The sequence below is a fragment of the Ovis canadensis genome, chromosome 26 (assembly GCF_042477335.2).
Source record: "Ovis canadensis isolate MfBH-ARS-UI-01 breed Bighorn chromosome 26, ARS-UI_OviCan_v2, whole genome shotgun sequence".
Taxonomy (NCBI): domain Eukaryota; kingdom Metazoa; phylum Chordata; class Mammalia; order Artiodactyla; family Bovidae; genus Ovis; species Ovis canadensis.
In genome coordinates this window covers 17,483,525-17,502,085 of record NC_091270.1, presented here as the reverse complement: position 1 = coordinate 17,502,085, position 18,561 = coordinate 17,483,525, and the positions used below count along the sequence as shown (strand labels likewise).

The window sequence follows — 18,561 nt, the reverse complement described above, 5'->3', positions numbered from 1 at the left end:
CTGGAACATTCTCTGGGAGCTGTGTGTCCTGAGAAGGGCTGAGGAGAGACCATGGTCTCGTTCAAGTGCAGCGTTAGATCAGTGGTCTGTGTGTGACTCCATCTCCTCCAGCCCCGGGGGGCTGGGCCGCTGGCCCTACGGCCACAGGGGTCCACCTGCTAGTGTCAAGGGCAGGCCCTTCCCAGAGCCCATCCTCAACAGCCAGTGGGTCTGACTCACTCCCTGGAGCCATTCCTCTGTCTTAGAACTAGGGCTGCCAACGAGGACAGTGTGGTTTTTATGAGCAGGGCCCCGCCGGCACTTTCAGCTCCTCTGCTGACGGTCCGCCCAGAGCCCAGCAACCTCCTCCAAGTGCTCTGGGGCTTTTGGTCCAATGGAGAGCGCACGAAAAGGAAGCGGTTATGCCAGACCTCTTATGAACATAAAGTGCAATCTGACGTGTGTAAGAGGTGTCAAGGATGTGAAGCTGGATAATTCTCAGGTCTAATACCCCAGGTGCATCTGGCAGAGACGACGTGCATTGCTCACAGCTGGAAGACCATTACTGTGCTGCACCGAGGTTCCTGAAGACGCGGACAACCCTCCCATCGGCTCAGCAGAACAGGGACCACGCCCCCTGGCGGCCTTGGTCAGTCCTCAGAGATGGCGATGGGGTGGGGCTGGGGCTGGGGGTAGGACACGCCTGGGGGACGGGAGAGCCGAGTGTTTCTACAACTGCATGTTCCTTTGAGGGACCCTAAGCCTGCCTGTTCCCCGCTCTTAAATGTTGATTGTAACTTCACGGCATAGGCGGCCAGGTGCTAACGCTTTAAATCTCATGATGAACTTGAATGGGATTAATGGAAAATATTGGAGAAAACATTCTCTTTAATGATCCTGATGAAAAGGGATGAATTGAACTCTGACGTGCTAGGCTGCCTCCATGTGGAAGAACATGCTGCAAACTCACAGGCCTCCATGTGAATTTAAGAACAGAGCAAAACAAGGTCGAGACACCGTGAACCGATGCTTGCGTGTTAATGATGTGTGGTCTGAAAGAGGTCAGTGTATGGATTATAAATAGAAATACATAAAAGAGGTTGTAAAGTAGTGTGAATACCATTGAACTATTACTCTTCAATGACTTTCTCCAAATAATTATTGTTTCTCCAAAATAATATCGGTGAGTACTTTCTTTGGTCAGATAAGGGAAAGTATGTGTGTAATGATACATATTTATATTTATTGATAGACAGAGTGCCTGATGAACTATGGACGGAGGTTTGTGACATTGTACAGGAGACAGGGATCAAGACCATTCCCATGGAAAAGAAATGCAAAAAAGCAAAATGGCTGTCTGGGGAGGCCTTACAAATAGCTGTGAAAAGAAGAGAAGCGAAAAGCAAAGGAGAAAAGGGAAGATATAAGCATCTGAATGCAGAGTTCCAGAGAATAGCAAGAAGAGATAAGAAAACCTTCCTCAGGGATCAATGCAAAAAAATAGAAGAAAACAACAGAATGGGAAAGACTAGAGATCTCTTCAAGAAAATTAGAGATACCAAGGGAACATTTCATACAAAGATGGGCTCAATAAAGGACAGAAATGGTATGGACCTAACAGAAGCAGAAGATATTAAGAGGAGGCAAGAATACACAGAAGAACTGTACAAAAAAGATCTTCACGACCCAGATAATCACGATGGTGTGATCACTAATCTAGAGCCAGACATCCTGGAATGTGAAGTCAAATGGGCCTTAGAAAGCATCACTACGAACAAAGCTAGTGGAGGTGATGGAATTCCAGTGGAGCTATTTCAAATCCTGAAAGATAATGCTGTGAAAGTGCTGCACTCAATAGGCCAGCAAATTTGGAAAACTCAGCAGTGGCCACAGGTCTGGAAAAGGTCAGTTGTCATTCCAATCCCAAGGAAAGGCAATGCCAAAGAATGCTCAAACTACTGCACAATTGCACTCATCTCACGTGCCAGTAAAGTAATGCTCAAAATTCTCCAAGCCAGGCTTCAGCAATATGTGAACTGTGAATTTACTGATGTTCAAGCTGGTTTTAGAAAAGGCAGAGGAACCACAGATCAAATTGCCAACATTTGCTGGACTATGGAAAGAGCAAGAGAGTTCCAGAAAAACATCTATTTCTACTTTATTGACTATGCCAAAGCCTTTGACTGTGTGGATCACAATAAACTGTGGACAATTCTGAAAGAAATGGGAATATCAACCTGACCTGCCTCTTGAGAAACCTGTATGCAGGTCAGGAAGCAACAGTTAGAACTGGACATGGAACAAAAGACTGGTTGCAAATAGGAAAAGGAGTACGTCAGGGCTGCATATTGTCACCCTGCTTATTTAACTTATATGCAGAGTACATCATGAGAAATGCTGGGCTGGAAGAAACACAAGCTGGAATCAAGATTGCCGGGAGAAATATCAATAACCTCAGATATGCAGATGACACCACCCTTATGGCAGAAAGTGAAGAGGAACTAAAAAGCCTCTTGATGAAAGTGAAAGAGGAGAGTGAAAAAGTTGGCTTAAAGCTCAACATTCAGAAAACGAAGATCATGGCATCTGGTCCCATCACTTCATGGCAAATAGATGGGGAAACAGTGGAAACAGTGGCAGACTTTATTTTGGGGGGCTCCAAAATCACTGCAGATGGTGATTGCAGCTATGAAATTAAAAGACGCTTACTCCTTGGAAGAAAAGTTATGACCAACCTAGATAGCATATTGAAAAGCAGAGACATTACTTTGCCAACAAAGGTCCATCTAGTCAAGGCTATGGTTTTTCCAGTGGTCATGTATGGATGTGAGAGTTGTACTGTGAAGAAAGCTGAGTGCCGAAGAATTGATGCTTTTGAACTGTGGTGTTGGAGAAGACTCTTGAGAGTCCCTTGGACTGCAAGGAGATCCAACCAGTCCATCCTAAAGGATATCAGTCCTGGGTGTTCATTGGAAGGACTGATGCTGAGGCTGAAACTCTGATACTTTGGCCACCTCATGCGAAGGGTTGACTCACTGGAAAAGACCCTGATGCTGGGAGGGATTGGGGGCAGGAGGAGAAGGGGACGGCAGAGGATGAGATGGCTGGATGGCATCACTGACTCGATGGACGTTAGTCTGAGTGAACTCTGGGAGTTGGTGATGGACAGGGAGGCCTGGCGTGCTGCGATTCGTGGGGTCAAAAAGAGTTGGACACGACTGAGTGACTGAACTGAACTGAACTGAATATATATTATTCATGTTAGAATACATATATGTGTATATAACGCATATATATATATTCCCTTTGATTTTCAGGAAGATCAGAACCAAGTTTAGTGGCAACCGTGCTCCTAGCTTGGTCCCTGGTATTTCGGCTCACTCCTGACTGTGACATGAAGCCGAGACTGCCCCTGGAGCCCCCTGCCGGCCTCTCTGTGTGGTTGCTCGTGTGTCTCTACAGGAGCCACCTCCTGGTGCCCCCGTCACCGTGTCATCCCCACGACATGATGCACACCTGTCCCCCTGCCCGGGGTCCCGAGGGGCAGGCTGGTGGCCAAGGACACTCTCACGGCTGGGAGCCCGCCGCCCGCTGCCCACCACGCCCCTCCCTCGCCCACAGCCGAGGCCTCCCTGCTTTGGCCCCCGGAGCTGTGCACGTCCCCATCCTTCACCAGGCCGTGCTCCCGCAGCGGTCCTTCACAGCGGACCGGGCAGAGGTGAGGGCGGAGAGAGTGGATGCCTGGCCTGCTGACCCGCGCCCGGGGGTCTCGAGGGGGCACTCACCATGTTCTGCTGGCAGAGCCAGTAAAACTGCTGGAACTTCTGGGACATCAGCAGCTGGGCGCTCCCCACGGCACTCCGGATCTTGCCGAGGACTGTGGACACACACAGGGTTACGGGCGGGTCGGCGGGGGCCAGGAGAGGGGCGCCACGCGAGGTGGCCTTCTCGCTGCCGCTCCAGGTCCTCGCGTGCGTGAGGTCATGTCTGACTGAGGCTCCACGGACTGTGCCCCCCAGGCGCCTCTGTCTGTGGGATTCTCCAGGCAAGAACACTGGAGGGGGTCGTCATGCCGTCCTCCAGGGGATCTTCCCTCCTCAGGGATCGAACCCTCGCCTCCTGCACTGGCAGGTGTGCTCCTTACCACGGAGTCACCTGGGACGCCGTTATCCTCAGTCAGTGGAGGTGAAAACTTTGAGCTTACTGTGTGGAACGGCCACCAGTTGAGCCCTCTTTCCATCTGGTCCATCCTGATTCATGAAGGAAATTCAAAGATGACCAAATACTGACTATCGGGACACCTCAGTGTGGGGGGAAATTTACCTTTGAAAGGTCCTCCAGCCCACCCAGCCCTCCGGGGGTCAGTTGGGTGGCAGGGACCCTGGCCCCTCACATCACCCCACTGACCCCTGGGAGGGTGCGTGAGGACATCCTGCCTCAGGCACCTGGGGGCCAGCTCACCAGGGCTGTCAGGAGCAGTGAGGGTCCGTTTGATCTATGAATGATCTCAAGTTGTAAGAACTTAATTAATCAAAGGGTGCTTTAAAAAAGTAAGTAATACAGCTTTGTCAGTGGAAAGGATTTAACCACTTACTGGATAGTTGTGATGACTTAGGGATTTGAACTGGGCAAAAGAAAGATTTCCAGCATGAAAATTTTGGGAACCGCCCCCCCCACCTACTCCCTGCATGTGCCTCCTCACATCCCATCATTCTGACCCAGTCCTGGCCTGTGTGAACATCATCATTATTTCAGAAATAACAGCTTTGTGAGACCCCAACTCCCATGATTCTCAGAGGCACTTAGGAATCTGGAGGCAAACGCTTCTGGCCTCTGTACCTGGGCCCTTGTCTCTGGGGTTCGGTCTAAGCGGCCATCCCCAGCTACTCCCCTCTGCGGGCAAGTGTGTCCTCTCTTGAGTCCCCTTCAAGACCTGCACAACACAGATAACAACCAGCTACACAGAGCCCCTGACGTCCAACGTGGGTCCAGCGTGTCTCCAGCCCGGGGAAGACGGGAGCCTCCGAGACAAAGATCTTAGCCTGGAGCTCGGCTAGCATGAAGCGACGCTGAACCGTCACCACCGACAGAGTGTTTCAGTACTTGTGGATTGTCGACCCTGGGACATTCCTGAGGTTCAGTCTGGAGAAGAGCCCAAAGGGAGGAACCTTCAGCATGTGGGTCACTTGGCGGGGGTCTGGGTATGGGCAGACTCAGGGGGTGCGGGGTGGGGCCTGAGACCTGGCATTTCCACAGGGGTGCAGCCCACATCCAGAGAGGTAAACTCAGTTTCTCTAGCTTTCTCCCCAGTTTCCCCAAACATTCCTAATTTTGATAGGCAGCCTCCAAAATAATGAGTTGAGACTCACTTGGGGTGAGCTAGAAACTGGCCTCAAGGACTCTGACTCCTGGGCCACAAGCCACTGAGACCCTGGTTCCTGGCCTCCCCCGGGGGGTGGGGCTCACGGACACAGTGGGGGCCTCGGTGCACAGGCGGCCAAGGGCTACGAACTGGAACCGGAGTCCTCGAAATCAAACGTGTCTGTGAGGGGTGCCGAGGACGCGTCCTACTGGGACAGGAAGCAGCCATGGAACAGGAGGCCCGGGGCACTGTCGTGCTTCCAGGGTGAGCGTGTTCATCACAGGGTGCCCTCCTGGGGTCGGGGAGGGGGTTAATGGCCTGATTCGCTCCTGAGTTTGCCTGCAATTTCTGACTTGTCTGGATTGCTGTTCCCCAAAGCTTGACTGAAGACTTGCACACACAGAGAGCTTGAAACAAAGTAGCGCCAGCACCTCTGCTCCAGCACTTGGGATCACCAGCTCTGGGTGTGTGTCCTTCTGACCCCCTTGGAGATGAGCTGTAGTCAGCACCTCCTCCCCAGCACGCTGCACAACCACAGAGCCACGGCCCTTCCTAAGAAACCAGCACTTCCCTAATGTCACCCAATTCTCCGTTGCTTCTAAAATGTGAAGAAGAGTTGAAACTGTAACTTTCAATACCAGTGAGTTCACTAGATAACACCGCGGTATCCTTTCAGACTTAAACGAAACAGAAAGCCGTCTTGTCAGCGTCCTGACGCCCGCAGCCCGCTGCAGGGGGGCTTGGCCCCTGGCCCCCTGGCCTGCTCATCTCCCCCATCTCTGGGCAGTGGAGGGGACACAGGGCAGGAAGGCAGAGGGGCCGGAGCACTGCCTGCAAGGGCTGAAAATACTTCCCACCTGGTTCACGCTTTGGCCCCCAAACTGAACACGTTAGATTTCCACTTGTAAACCCTTGTAACTTGCAGGACTGACGAAAACCTTTAAAGAGACTTGTTTTAACCAAACGGTCACTGTAGGACTATATAGAAGTGCTGCTGCTGCTGCTAAGTCGCTTCAGTTGTGTCCGACTCTGTGCGACCCCACAGACGGCAGCCCACCAGGCTCCCCCGTCCCTGGGATTCTCCAGGCAAGAACACTGAATCACATATAAATGCATTTTTTTTCCCCACTGATGCTATGCTTCCTGAAGTGGTAATTAAAAAGTCAGTCAGTTAAACTAAACAGCATTCTAAGTGGCACAAAGTAAAAAAAAAAAAAAAAAAAAAAAGAAACTCCCCAAAATAGTGTGCTTTCTGAAATAAAAGTTTCCAGAGCCACAAACATCTTCCTCCACAGGTTCATAAGAAAGATGAACAGCATGAGGAACTCAGCAGTGGGGTCGTCTGTGAGGTGTGACATCCTCAGCATCTGTGACGCTGAAGTTTTAGTCCCCATTCTTCACATCCTTCTTAAAATACACCTCAATGGAAGTATTAATATACAGTACTTCAGTTAATAAACTTTAGCACAACAGGGATAGGGGGTGATGTCTGGGTGTTGATTTACTGCAGTGGAGACTTATTATAAAGGGTATACATTGATTATCGCTCGAGAGAGGTAAGGGATGTCAGAGTGTAGCTCATGGCCTGACGGCTAATGGCAGGGGATTTGCGCTCATCAATGTGGATGGTTCTATCTGATACCTATAATGTAAATAATAGCCTCCCATAATTGCAAAGAATTTGAAGCAAAAATTCAATTTATTCTTTTCCACTATCCTTCTCTAATTCTGTCACAGTTTAGCCACTTTCTTTCAAGAGCCACAGATAAGGGCTCATGCTCATCAGAATGGAAATTTACAAAGAACCTGAGACACCCCAGGCCTCTGATGTACAGAGAAGTCTGATTAACTGACTTGCTCCTTTATTTTTCACGCCTGTTCTACAATTTCCAGCTCCACCTAAATTCACCATTAAGTGCTAGGGCAGCACTGACACTATTCTTTTGAAATTCGAGGTGGGCTTTTCTAGAACTTGCACACAGTTTGAGGTGGTCACTTGGAGATCCACGACCGGCGGATCTCGGATTTCCTCCTGACCCAGGCGTGGGGACGTGCGCGCGTCCACAAATCCCCGGCGAAGCCTCAGGCTTTCTCACCGTCCTGTCTCTCGAGCACACGCTTCCTCTCAGGCTCGGTTTACCGCGGCCCGGGCGGCTGGGGCGGCCCGCGCGCTGACCACACCCTCAGCTGTCAGCGGCGGCGGCCTCGGGCTCGCGGGGTGACCGGGCGGGGCCCCCCGGCCGGAAGCGGCGGCGCTTAGAGCCGTCCCCGCTGCTGGCCTTCAGTATGCGGACTCCCGGGCAAACCGCAGGCCCAGGGCAGTCTCCCTGTGGCCCGACCTCCTCACCCGCCTTGGCCCCGAGTCCCCCGTCACTGTGATTACCGCCGACGGCACCCTGCCCGAGCCGGACGCCTCCCCACCCAGAGAGCGTGGCACCTCCAGGGAAGGAGGCCTGGGAGACCCGCCGCGAGCGTCGAACCCCAGCTCTGCCAATAACGTGGCGACTGAGGATGGGGGACCCTCAGATGATGATGTTTCCCAGTGCTGTGCTGAGATCTTCAGATCAGCAGCTCTGGGGCAGAGTTGTTCGAGGGCAGGAGAACAGCCCAGCACCTCCCCAAAGACCCAGGGCTCAGTTCCCCAGGCCATTCATCTTTTTACAAACCTGCTGGGTAAGATCTTTGTGGCTCTGGAAACTTCCATTTCAGAAAACATACCTTTTTTATTTTTTTGCTCTTACTTTATGCCACTTACCCATTTGGTTTAACATAATTAACACAAAACCCACAAAACACTAGAGAGCAGTGGTTTACAGCCCCTGCAGAGTGTCCATCTAGGCTTCAGCCTGCTTTAACCTGACTTAACTTGTACCAGTACTAATGGTTCTCATGATGTTTTTATTAACCGTAGAGAGCTGAGTGAATCTGATTTGTTCGATCAATTCAGTGAGCTGTGGTTATAAAATAATAGCTTGGGAGAAAAGTTATCTCACATAATGGAAATTTCAATATTCGGAGCTCAGGGTTTTGGTTCAACAGCCATTTAATTTAATCTTCGGTTTTTAAAAGGACTGTAACCAAGGACCGTGTACCTGTTCCTAAAGTGAGGGGTGGAATGGAAAGTTACGTTACCTTTAAGCATTATTAGGGAATCACTCAAACGTGACCAATACAGTGCCCAGTTAATGTGTGGAGCAGGCAGTTGAGATTCAGATTAAGTGTTCTCTCACCTTTGCCACAAAAAATAAAGCTGGGTATAATTAAGAAATTGAGAAAAATCACAGAAAGGCTCGGATAGACCTGTTCACTGCTCTTTGCATCCAAGGCTCCTAGAGATATGATTTCACGTTATGAAACTGGTGGGAAGACGCTGCAGAGTCCCGGTGACTGAGTTGCTGTCGGTGGGAGGGGCCCCACGCCTGGCTGAGGGCAGTGTCAGGGCACACGGGGTTTTACACGCTGTGCTGTGTAGAGGCGTGAGTAGGGCTGGAAGCACCCTGTGCATGAAGACTGCCCCCCTTCCCCCTTCCTCCTTCGGACTCCCGCCGCTGAGGCTTCTGCTGGACACTGCCAGCGGATGCTCAGCGCATCTGGGCAGTGCTGGAGGACGGTCAGCACATCTGGGCACCGCCGGTGGATGGTCAGCACGGCCGGGCACTGCCGGGGGACGGTCAGTGGATCACGTGTGATTGCCCAGGAGCCTAAGACGGAGCAGAGCTCCAGGAAAATGCAAAGCTGTCCCCACCTTTGAGAAGGGCGTGTGCCCACGTGCATGTCCCCAGGGATGACAGAGTCAGGGGCTCTGGGAGGTCGGGACCAAGCTCCCCACCGCAGGGGCAGAGGCCAAGTCTGAGGGAGGGCCTTCCTGGAGGGTCTCCGGCCTGGCTTTCTGCCACTGCTCGTGCCCTGATATTGGCCCGCCTGTCCGACTAGTCTACCTGCCTTCAAGGTCCGCCCAGATGCCGCCGCCACCGGGAAGACTTCTCAGACTGCCCAGATGCTGCCGCCACCGGGAAGACTTCTCAGACTGCCCAGATGCTGCCGCCACCGGGAAGACTTCTCAGACTGCCCTGCTGGCAGCATTTGCCGGACTTCGGGGTGTCGACAGCACTGAGCACTGTAAACGCCTCTGTCCTGGTCTTACCCACGCTGAGGTCCCTGCAGTGTCTGTGCGGCACGCTCATCAGTGTCTCCACCTGCAGTCTCTGGGATGGCTCCTAGCATGTACTCAGCAAATGCCTGCTGGGGCTTTACAGGACACAGAGTCCAGGAGAAGATCCCAAAGTGCAAAAAAGGTGAAAAAGAGAAATGCAGCTGACGGACAGCAGAAACTCCCTTTCCTCTGCCCAGCTGAAGGAGAAACGTGTTCTCCAGATGCTGGTAATAAGACAACGACAACCTAGGTGACAGGATCTTACTGTTGATCTGGGTCACTGCAGATCATCAAATCACACACAGGATGATCACGGCATTACTTCCAGGATTTTCCCGACCACCCCAGTGACAAGAAAATCATAACTTATCATCACAAGGCTTCAGCGCTGGGGACTTTTAATGTCACCTCTTAATTTCCAGGGTCTAAGGCACAAGCCGAGTGTGTATTTTATTGCTCAGGGATCCTCTCTGGACCACAAATGAGGGTGATGGATTCAGAGAATCAGAGTGAAGTAAACGGCCAGGGATAGGGGCATGGCATTTTCTGAACAGCAGAAGACACTCCATCACTAGCTAGGGGGTTAGTCACTTACCATCTCCAGCTTTTCTCTGACACAAAGCCAAAGCAATTTCTTTTGACACGAGACGGTCACGAGTCTAGAAAACGGTTGAACTGTTGTTGCCCATCATCATTGCCAAAATTCAGAGAACCAGCACGTGGACCCTGAGATAACCTGCAGTCCCAAGACCACTGCAGGCCTGAGCCACCCTGCTATCCAGCACACAGCACGGAACAGAAGGATGCCCGTCAACATTTCAGCCACCGCTTTTCTGCTCTTCCGCTTGCATCTTAGCTTGGGTGGGGTATGCTGGGAGCCCACGCACTTTAATTTACTCAGGGATCTAAGGGATTGTCCTCATGGATTTCATTCGCCACGTACTCATTTATGGAAACCTGCTGAGTGTCTTCAGGCCTCAGGAGACACCTGCCTCTTACCTTCCTCCACGAGGTCGTTCTCCTCGGCTTCCCTCTCCATCTCCTTGCACCAGCCTTCCATCCGCTTCGTCTCCGTGTGCAGCAGCTTCAGGAACCATGCGCCGTCCCTGTGGCACGGAGACACACGCCCTCCATCCACTGCGTCCAGGGATGGCTCCAGCCAGGGGTCGGGAGGGGGCAGGTTGGCAGTGTCCACAGGGGTCCGATAGTCCTCCCGGTAACTGAAGAGCCCCTGGGTCCGGACGGTGCGCACCGCCCCATACTGCGTGGGGGTGCTGGGCTCCGAGTGCCTCTGGAAGGAGGACCCGAACTGCAGGCCCTTGTCCTCCGTGGTGACGTGTCCTGGGAAGCCCTCCAGCTCCAGGTCCGCCTGCACCCCGGCCGTCACGCTGTTGGAGCGCTTGAAGCGTCCGTGTCTGCGGGGGGTGGAGGGGGAGACAGACAGGAGCTTGTCGGAGATGACCCTGAGCTGCAGAGCCCAGCTTACACATCCAGAGCATGCTGGGCCACACGCCAGCCTCGCGTGGAGACGAGCGCTTTCATCTTTGTTATCAGCACACTGGTGTTTCATCTGTGTGAGAGCTTAGTTTGACTTTGCAAAGAATGAAACTCTAACTTTTAAGCTTCCATGGCTAAGTGATGCCCACTGAAGACCTAAGTTTACCACAGGCGGCTCAATCTATCCCTGAAACCACTGTCTAGGAGTAGTTACCTGCCTTTCAGAAACACGTGACAGGCTTACACATTTCTGTGTGTATGTATGTAAAATGAAGCCCCACTGCTTCTTTCAAGTACGTAATTCTTTTAAGTAATAACATCTGTGTCTTGTTGCATTCTGGCGGCTATGCAGATCGTATTTCAGGACGTGAGCTTCTCTCTGAATGCTGCAGTAGCATCCGGTTATGTCTTTTATGCAAAATAATGAATCCAGATTCTGACTTCAGCAGGTGTTTAAAAACCATTTTCATTGTATGTATTTAAATGTCACTCATTTCTCATAGCCAGTTACTCAAAGGATTGGCAAGAATGAATTTATCACTGGAGCCCAGATTTTGCTGGTGAGAACTGTGTGTGTGTATGTATGTGCATATGTGTGCGCGTGTGTCTGTGTGCATGTGTGTCTGTGTGCATGCTTGTGTTTCTGTGTGTCTATGTGTGCATGTATGTGTACGTATGTGTCTCCGTGTGTGTGTGTGTGCATGTATGTCTGCACACCTAAACTCTGCCAAGCTCCACAAGTTGGCTCCTCACCAACTGGATGTGCAGATGGCAGGCAGCTGTGTGTGCAGCTGGCTAATGGATCTGCCTTCGCTGGAGGCAAAGGCGCTGAGAAGGAGCCACCAGCGGGGACGGGGGGCCACAAGCCCAGGTCCCAGGGCAGAAGACGCGGTTTCTGAGAGGCCCCCGTCCTGGGGAAGCAGTTAGTTCCTTGGCAGTCCACATCTTTGCAGGTTGGCCTAAAACCCTCACTGTGAGTGACTCACCAGGGTTTCAACAACCAAACGCTGCCTGGCGCTCACGATATGATATGCCCATCAAATCTGTCTTTCTGAAATTTACAAGATATGCTGTTTTAAATATAAAATAGAATAATCACCCCGCCCTCGTTACAAAAACAACACTCTTGTCATGGACTTCTCTGTGCTGGGCAGTGTGAGGGCTTCTTTTGAAGCGTCACCATTCTAAGGATTCTTCAGTCTTCTTTCTCTCCCCCTCTCTCTGTGGTTGTACTGTTAATATCCTAAGGTGGGAAAACCTGCGCTGGCTTTACGCGCATCCTTTTCCCCTGTGGGTGAAGGAGTCTGCTGTTCAGAGGTGCCAGTCCCTCTGCTTTCACAGGTGGTAAGTTACTTTAGAAAAAGAAGAGTCCCCGGCCGCCAGCAGAAACAAGGCTCAGAAGGATGCTAATGTCTACCCGAATGATATCCACTGAATTGGGGCTGGGGATATACGACCCTGTCTCCACGGACAGCATGAACCAGTGATGGCCACTGCTGCCCAGACACTGCCATCACGTTTCTAACCCACGGCCCTGCTCGGACGCCCCGGGAGTCGGGGTGGTTACCGTTTCTCATCTTCCACCTGGACGCCCACCGAGTGGTACTCCCGCAGCCCCCGGCTCTCCGTGTCAGAGTCTGTGGCCGTCTCCACCTAGCGCGACAGAGAACATCTTGTTTTAGAACCAAGGCAGGGACCTGGACCAGGGACTATTTGTGTGTGTGTTCATCTGCCATAATTAATTACGCATTTGTGTAATTAACGCAGAGATGCACTTGACCCAGGAAAACGACACCGGGAGGGAAACACACTCGTGCTGGTGTAATTATGTTGCTACCGTGTTTCATCAAATTGTGCATGACCCCCTAACTCAATGCTGAGCCTCCATCTTCTAAATGTATGCAAATAAAATTGCTTTGCTTAGCTTGGGCGAAAAACAAGCTGTGTTGGATTGCATTATGAGAGGACTTAAAAGCTCTTGTCACATCCTGCAGGTACAGCATGAACCAGATAGAGCAAACACAACACACGGGCTGTTGAATAGGACGGTGGTGATGACGGCGTCCACATATGTGACATACAAAAGAACTGAAGCTTTACCAGACCCAGGCAACCCCTCCACCCGCCTCGACACAGCACCATCTGCTCACAGGATGTGCCCAGGGCAGGGCAATGCCACGACAGAACAGAAAGTGCGCACTCCACACACGGTCCTTACGGTGGCTGCATTTGCCGAGAAGTCTCCCCAAACCCAAGGAAGCATTTGTGGTGCAGCGTTAACTCATGAGAGAACTCTAGTAGCATGCAACTTCTAAAAATAACCAAAACTCCAGAAGCAAATGACCCTCCCGCTCCCAAACTCTCAGTATGAAAAGTCTGCCCCAGAAGAGTAAATATATGACCTTGAGTAAATATGACCAAACAACCAAAGATTAGTTTAGTCAAATGTTATCCCAGTTTCTATACTGTCCCTTTTCTTTTTTTTGCAAGAAAAAGTACCTACTGTCTCAAAAGGTGTTTTGACTCCAGTTCACAAATGTCAAAACTAAACTGTCAAACACATCTTTTCTTAAAAATATTAGTGATCGTTGCAAGGGTAACATACAAACCATCAGACGAATAACTGACCCCCTCTCCTGCTAGTGGTGAGAACAGGTGCACTGGGCAATCGTGGCTGGCCAAGTCTTTGTTGCTGGGGGCTGCTGCAGTTTGTAATGAAGAGCAGTTGTGCTGCTAAAAGCTGGTGTTTGTTTTCTGCTGATCCTGCGCCAGGCACTGAGCCAGGAGCAGACAAGTGTTACCACAGCTGGTGCACATGATACCCTGGGTCCAGCCACATGGAACACTGGAGGAATCAGAGAAGGTGAGTAACTTGCTCAGGGGTGCACAGCTCGCACAGCGCAGAGGCATGCTCAGTATCTGCTGTGGCCAGAATCAACACAGCCATATGGTGACCTTGCAGCTCCTGGGATGGGGCTGGGTCAGGGGCGGCCCTGTGGAGCCTGGGACAGTGGTAGCTCAGCGGTCAAGAACCACCTGCAAGGCAGGAGCCTCAGGAGACACGGGTTCAATCTCTAGGTGAGGAAGATCCTCTGGAGGATGGCACGGCAACCCACTCCAGTATTCTTGCCTGGAGAATCCCATGGACAGAGGAGCCTGGCGGACTACAGTCCATGGGGTCGCAAAGAGCCGGGCACAACTGAAGCGACTTAGCACACACGCACAAGAGGAAATGTGCTTGAGTAAAATTCCTAACCTGCTGGTAATCACCACATCTTTCTAGTCTCAAATGGGTCATGGCTGGCATAAATGTTTCCTTGCTGGATGAGGACACTGTTGTTACTATTGTTTTACACAAAAAGATTGCAGTAAGCTAATATGTTAAACATGCCGCCCACGTCAGTGCAGTATGAGCTGCCTGTGTTCTAGCTGCTGTTCTGTGACTATAACCTGATTTAATTAGATATAACTAGTTTTCTGCCACTGTAAAAAATGCCATTGTAGACCTATGTCTGTGCATGTATACAATTGTGTGGCTATATTCACAGTCTCCGCAGTGACAGGGGCAAAGGCATTCCCTTCTGCCATTCTGGTAGATATTGCTGAACTTGAGAGGTACACAATGTGGATGAAGTTACTTCATTCGTATAGTGTCAGGGAGACATTTGCATGGAAAGAGCACTAATTTTTATCATAAAAATGTTCAGAATATCTGCCTCATTACTTCCGGTCCTAGGATTCTAGTCTAAAGACGTTCCCTTGAATTCTGACATATTAAAAGGTGAAAGTAGGGGAAACAGGAGGACAGGATACTGGCCACACTGAGTATAGACTGCTCACAACACAGACGCCTGTGCAGCTACGATGGAGGCTGACGACACAACACAGACTCAGGAGCGAACATCAGCAGGCGGCGTGAACGATGCAATCAAGACGTGTGTTCACACACAGAACACACACATTCGCACAGACAGAGAAACTGACCACAAAGTGACCAAACCAACCAAAATATCACAAAATCATTTGTCTTCTTTTCTCTAGTGTGTACAGCTTCTCTCTTATGATTCTCTTATTTTCACAGTGAATGAGAAAAATACAGCTTTTGGAGTCAAATTCTGCCACTTGCTGGCCATGTGACACTTACGTAAGTCTCAGATTCTATGGCTGTTTCCTTCTTAACTTCAAAAGTGAGGGATCAGCAAAAGCGGGGTTAATAGGTGTGAAACCGTGTGTGAAGCCAGATTCATGTAGGTTCTCCAAAGCAAATCTAACGCTCCCTCCCTCACCTCCACTTTTAAGATCCACAGATATAGTAATGATATATTAAGTTCAAGGAATATATAATGAATTTTATAGATTCTACAGTGGTTGTCCTATGAAACCATTCTAACAAAAAAAGGTCTCTGTTTTTCAGAAGGTAAAGGTGGAGGAGGATGTGGTCAAGTTGCATAAAGCCAGGTCGAGCTAAGTATTTATCAATTTCAGACATCTTGGGAGAGCTTTATGAAGACGGGGAAAATCAAATTTAGGACAAAGGAAAGGAATTATTATTTTGCACAGTGGGAAGGAAATCAAAGGAACTTTTTCCAAAGAGAATATTCTGATGAGAAGTGTAAAAGGATTATAAAAGTTTTGAGAAATATATGTACATATTCATTTTTACAAGAGCCATGGGCTTCCCTGGCTCAGTGGTAAAGAATCCTCCTGCCAAGCAGGAGACCTGGGTTCGATCCCTGGGTGGGGAAGATCCCCTGAGAAGGAAATGGCAACCTACTCCAGTATTCTTGTCTGGAGAATGCCATGGACAGAGAAGCATGGTGGGTTACAGTCCATGGGGTCACAAAGAGTCACACAACTGAGCAACTAAACAGCAATAACAGCAAGGGTGTACTAGGCATGGAGAAGAAAGATGAAGTCAGCAGGACCTGTGTATGTGAGTGGCCTCTCCGAAGCAAGTGCTGATTGGAGGTGCCTGCTGGTGGATGGGGATGGATCCTCCCTGTTGCCATGTGAGTGGTGGGCGCTGGGCTCCTGGAGCACCCGCCTTTTGTCCCTGGGCCGTGACAGAGGGGTTGACACTGAGCCATGGGCCATGAAGAGCAGGGGCAGGGTGCACAAGAGAGTGCACGTGTGTGAGTGTGTACATCTGAGTGCACACCTGTAGTTGTGCATTTGTGTGCACGCATACGTGTGTACATGAGAGTGCAAACATGAAAGTGTGCACATGGGTACACCTGAGCACACGTCTGTGGGCGTGCCTGTATGTGCAGGCACGTGTGTGTATGTGAGAGCATACACGTGCGTGTGCATATGTACACGCGAGCTCACTCCTGTGGGCGTGCCTGTATGTGCAGGCACGTGTGTATATATGGGGTGAAAATGCGAGTGCATGTGCATACACATGAGCTCACTCCTGTGGGCATGCATGTATGTGCAGGCACGTGTGTGTATGTGAGAGCATACACGTGCGTGTGCATATGTACACGCGAGCTCACTCCTGTGGGCGTGCCTGTATGTGCAGGCACGTGTGTGTATGTGAGAGCGTACACGTGTGTGTGCATATGTACACACACGCTCAATCCTGTGGGCGTGCATGCATGTGCAGGCACGTGTGTGTATATGGGGTGAAAATGCGAGTGCATGTGCAAACACATGAGCTCACTCCTGTGGGCATGCGTGTGAGCACGCACAGGTGTGTACATGAGAGCGCACACGTGAGTGCAGTATGTACATGTAAACACACACATCTGCGTGCATGCTCATGTGTGAGCACACACACGTACACACGAGAAATACCTGTGGATGTACATGTGTGTGCATCCTCATGTGTATACATGAGGATGCACACGTGAGAGTGTGCATGTGTGCAGCACACGTGTGACATGTGAGTGGACATGTGTATGGCCCAGATTTTCAGAAAGCCACGGCTGATCACCCACAGCTGGAGGGACCAGAAAGCAGGAGGCTGTTGGCAGAATGTTGGCTGAGCTTTGATCTCGGGTTTTTGCTCTAAAGAAGCTCATCTTAGACTCTGCCTTCAAAGCCCACACAGCAAAGTGGCTGAGTTGCTCCCATATGGAGTCCCCACATTTTTCTTGGTGACCTACTGTGAGTCCAATAGTTAGAGGTGAACTGCCTCCCCTGCTCTGTGAGATGCTGGAAGCCCCAGCAGAATCAGGCAGGAAGGTGGGGGACGCGGGGGAATGTAACCTGCCCAGGACTCCTGGGTGTAGCCTTGGGGAGGACGTTTAAACTCAGTGACCACTTATGACATCACACAGTGGGCATCACTCCCATTTTAGAGATGGGATGACTGAGGCAGACAGGACGGACGGATCCCTGGACATCAGACCACATTACAGGATCTGGGAACACACACACACAAAACAAGGGCAGAAACCCTGCAACAACAGACGAGTCACAGATAAAAACAAAATGAACACAAAGAAGATCGTTCGTTGCCACCATCACTGCGAGGAAATGAGGCAGGGCCGGATGTGGCGTCCAGGTGAGGGGGCAGGTCACCAGAAGGCCCGAGTGCAGCCCAGCCCGCGGGGTCTGGGGCAGGACGCCACGGGCTCAGCTGAGGACCCCACACGTCAGCCCCTGTCCCTGGCCTGGGCTCCAGGGAGGGTGCAGGCAGGATGGGCCATTGCTCAGCAGAAGAACAGCATCTGTCAAATGAAAGGTGTCCCGGACGCTGCGTCCTGCGAGGTTGGGCGGTGACCCAGTGGGAACTGTCCCTGCAGTTCCAGATGGACACTGGGACGCCCACCGCCTTCCCTGCAGGCTGAGGACAGGGTGACCAGTGGGGTCAGCTGTCCTCCACGTGGGGTTGTGGGTGAACCAGAGCAGGCTCGTGGGGGGCAAGGCCTGCCCCTCAAGTCATCCCTCTCTGTGCGCTGGGGACCCCCTCCTGTCACTGGCCCGCAGCCTCGGGTTCCCCATTCCAGACTGGACGTGGCCCCTCTGGGCAGGTCGGGCTCCTGTGAGGACAGCGTGGGGGAGCCCGGGGGTCTGGGTGTGGACTCAGTGCATCCATGTGGGTCCCCAAGCCGGCCCCCGGCCGCGCTCTCCACACCGCTCTGCTCTGGGCCCTGAGCCCTTGATGCCCTCCAGCACTTCCCGGGAGCTCTCCAGGCGTGTGCAGTGGTCCTTCCATCAACTCAACCTGCCCCTGCTCCTGGCTGGTGCACCCCCTCCTCTGTCGCTCGAGTTCCTCAGCTAACGGTTTCTTTGGCTTCCAGCTCACCCCGCTGGGCCACCTGAGCTGACACACTCAACCATCTTGTGACGGTTTGGCCGCCGGGAGGACAGTGAGCCCCTGCACTCACATGCTCACCCACACTTGCCCACGCTCGCCCACCGACACTGACCGAGAGCTTGCTATGTGCCAGGCACTGTGCTAGGCGCTGGGTACCAAGAGGGGCAGGTGCACCCGGCTGCCCGCGACACGCAGCTGAGGGCCTGCAGGGGCTTGTGGGAGGGGGGTCATGGGACCACACGGGGCCCGTCTGGGGCGAAGCTCCACGGGAGTGTGGGGTAGTCAGGGTGTCAGCAGCTCCTGGGG

The 18,561-nt window shown here is 51.6% G+C and overlaps 1 protein-coding gene across 1 annotated transcript in view; it reads right to left on the bottom strand.

Annotated features, from left to right (window-relative positions):
• The window catches only part of DLGAP2 (DLG associated protein 2), a 109,614-nt gene that overhangs the window by 9,956 nt on the left and 81,097 nt on the right, over positions 1-18,561 (bottom strand). The window contains exons 7-9 of the mRNA XM_069572819.1: positions 12,559-12,644; positions 10,494-10,909; positions 3,765-3,856 (exon numbers count right to left, since the gene is read on the bottom strand). Coding sequence (XP_069428920.1) covers positions 3,765-3,856; positions 10,494-10,909; positions 12,559-12,644 — 594 coding nt within the window. The remainder of the gene's footprint in view (positions 1-3,764; positions 3,857-10,493; positions 10,910-12,558; positions 12,645-18,561) is intronic.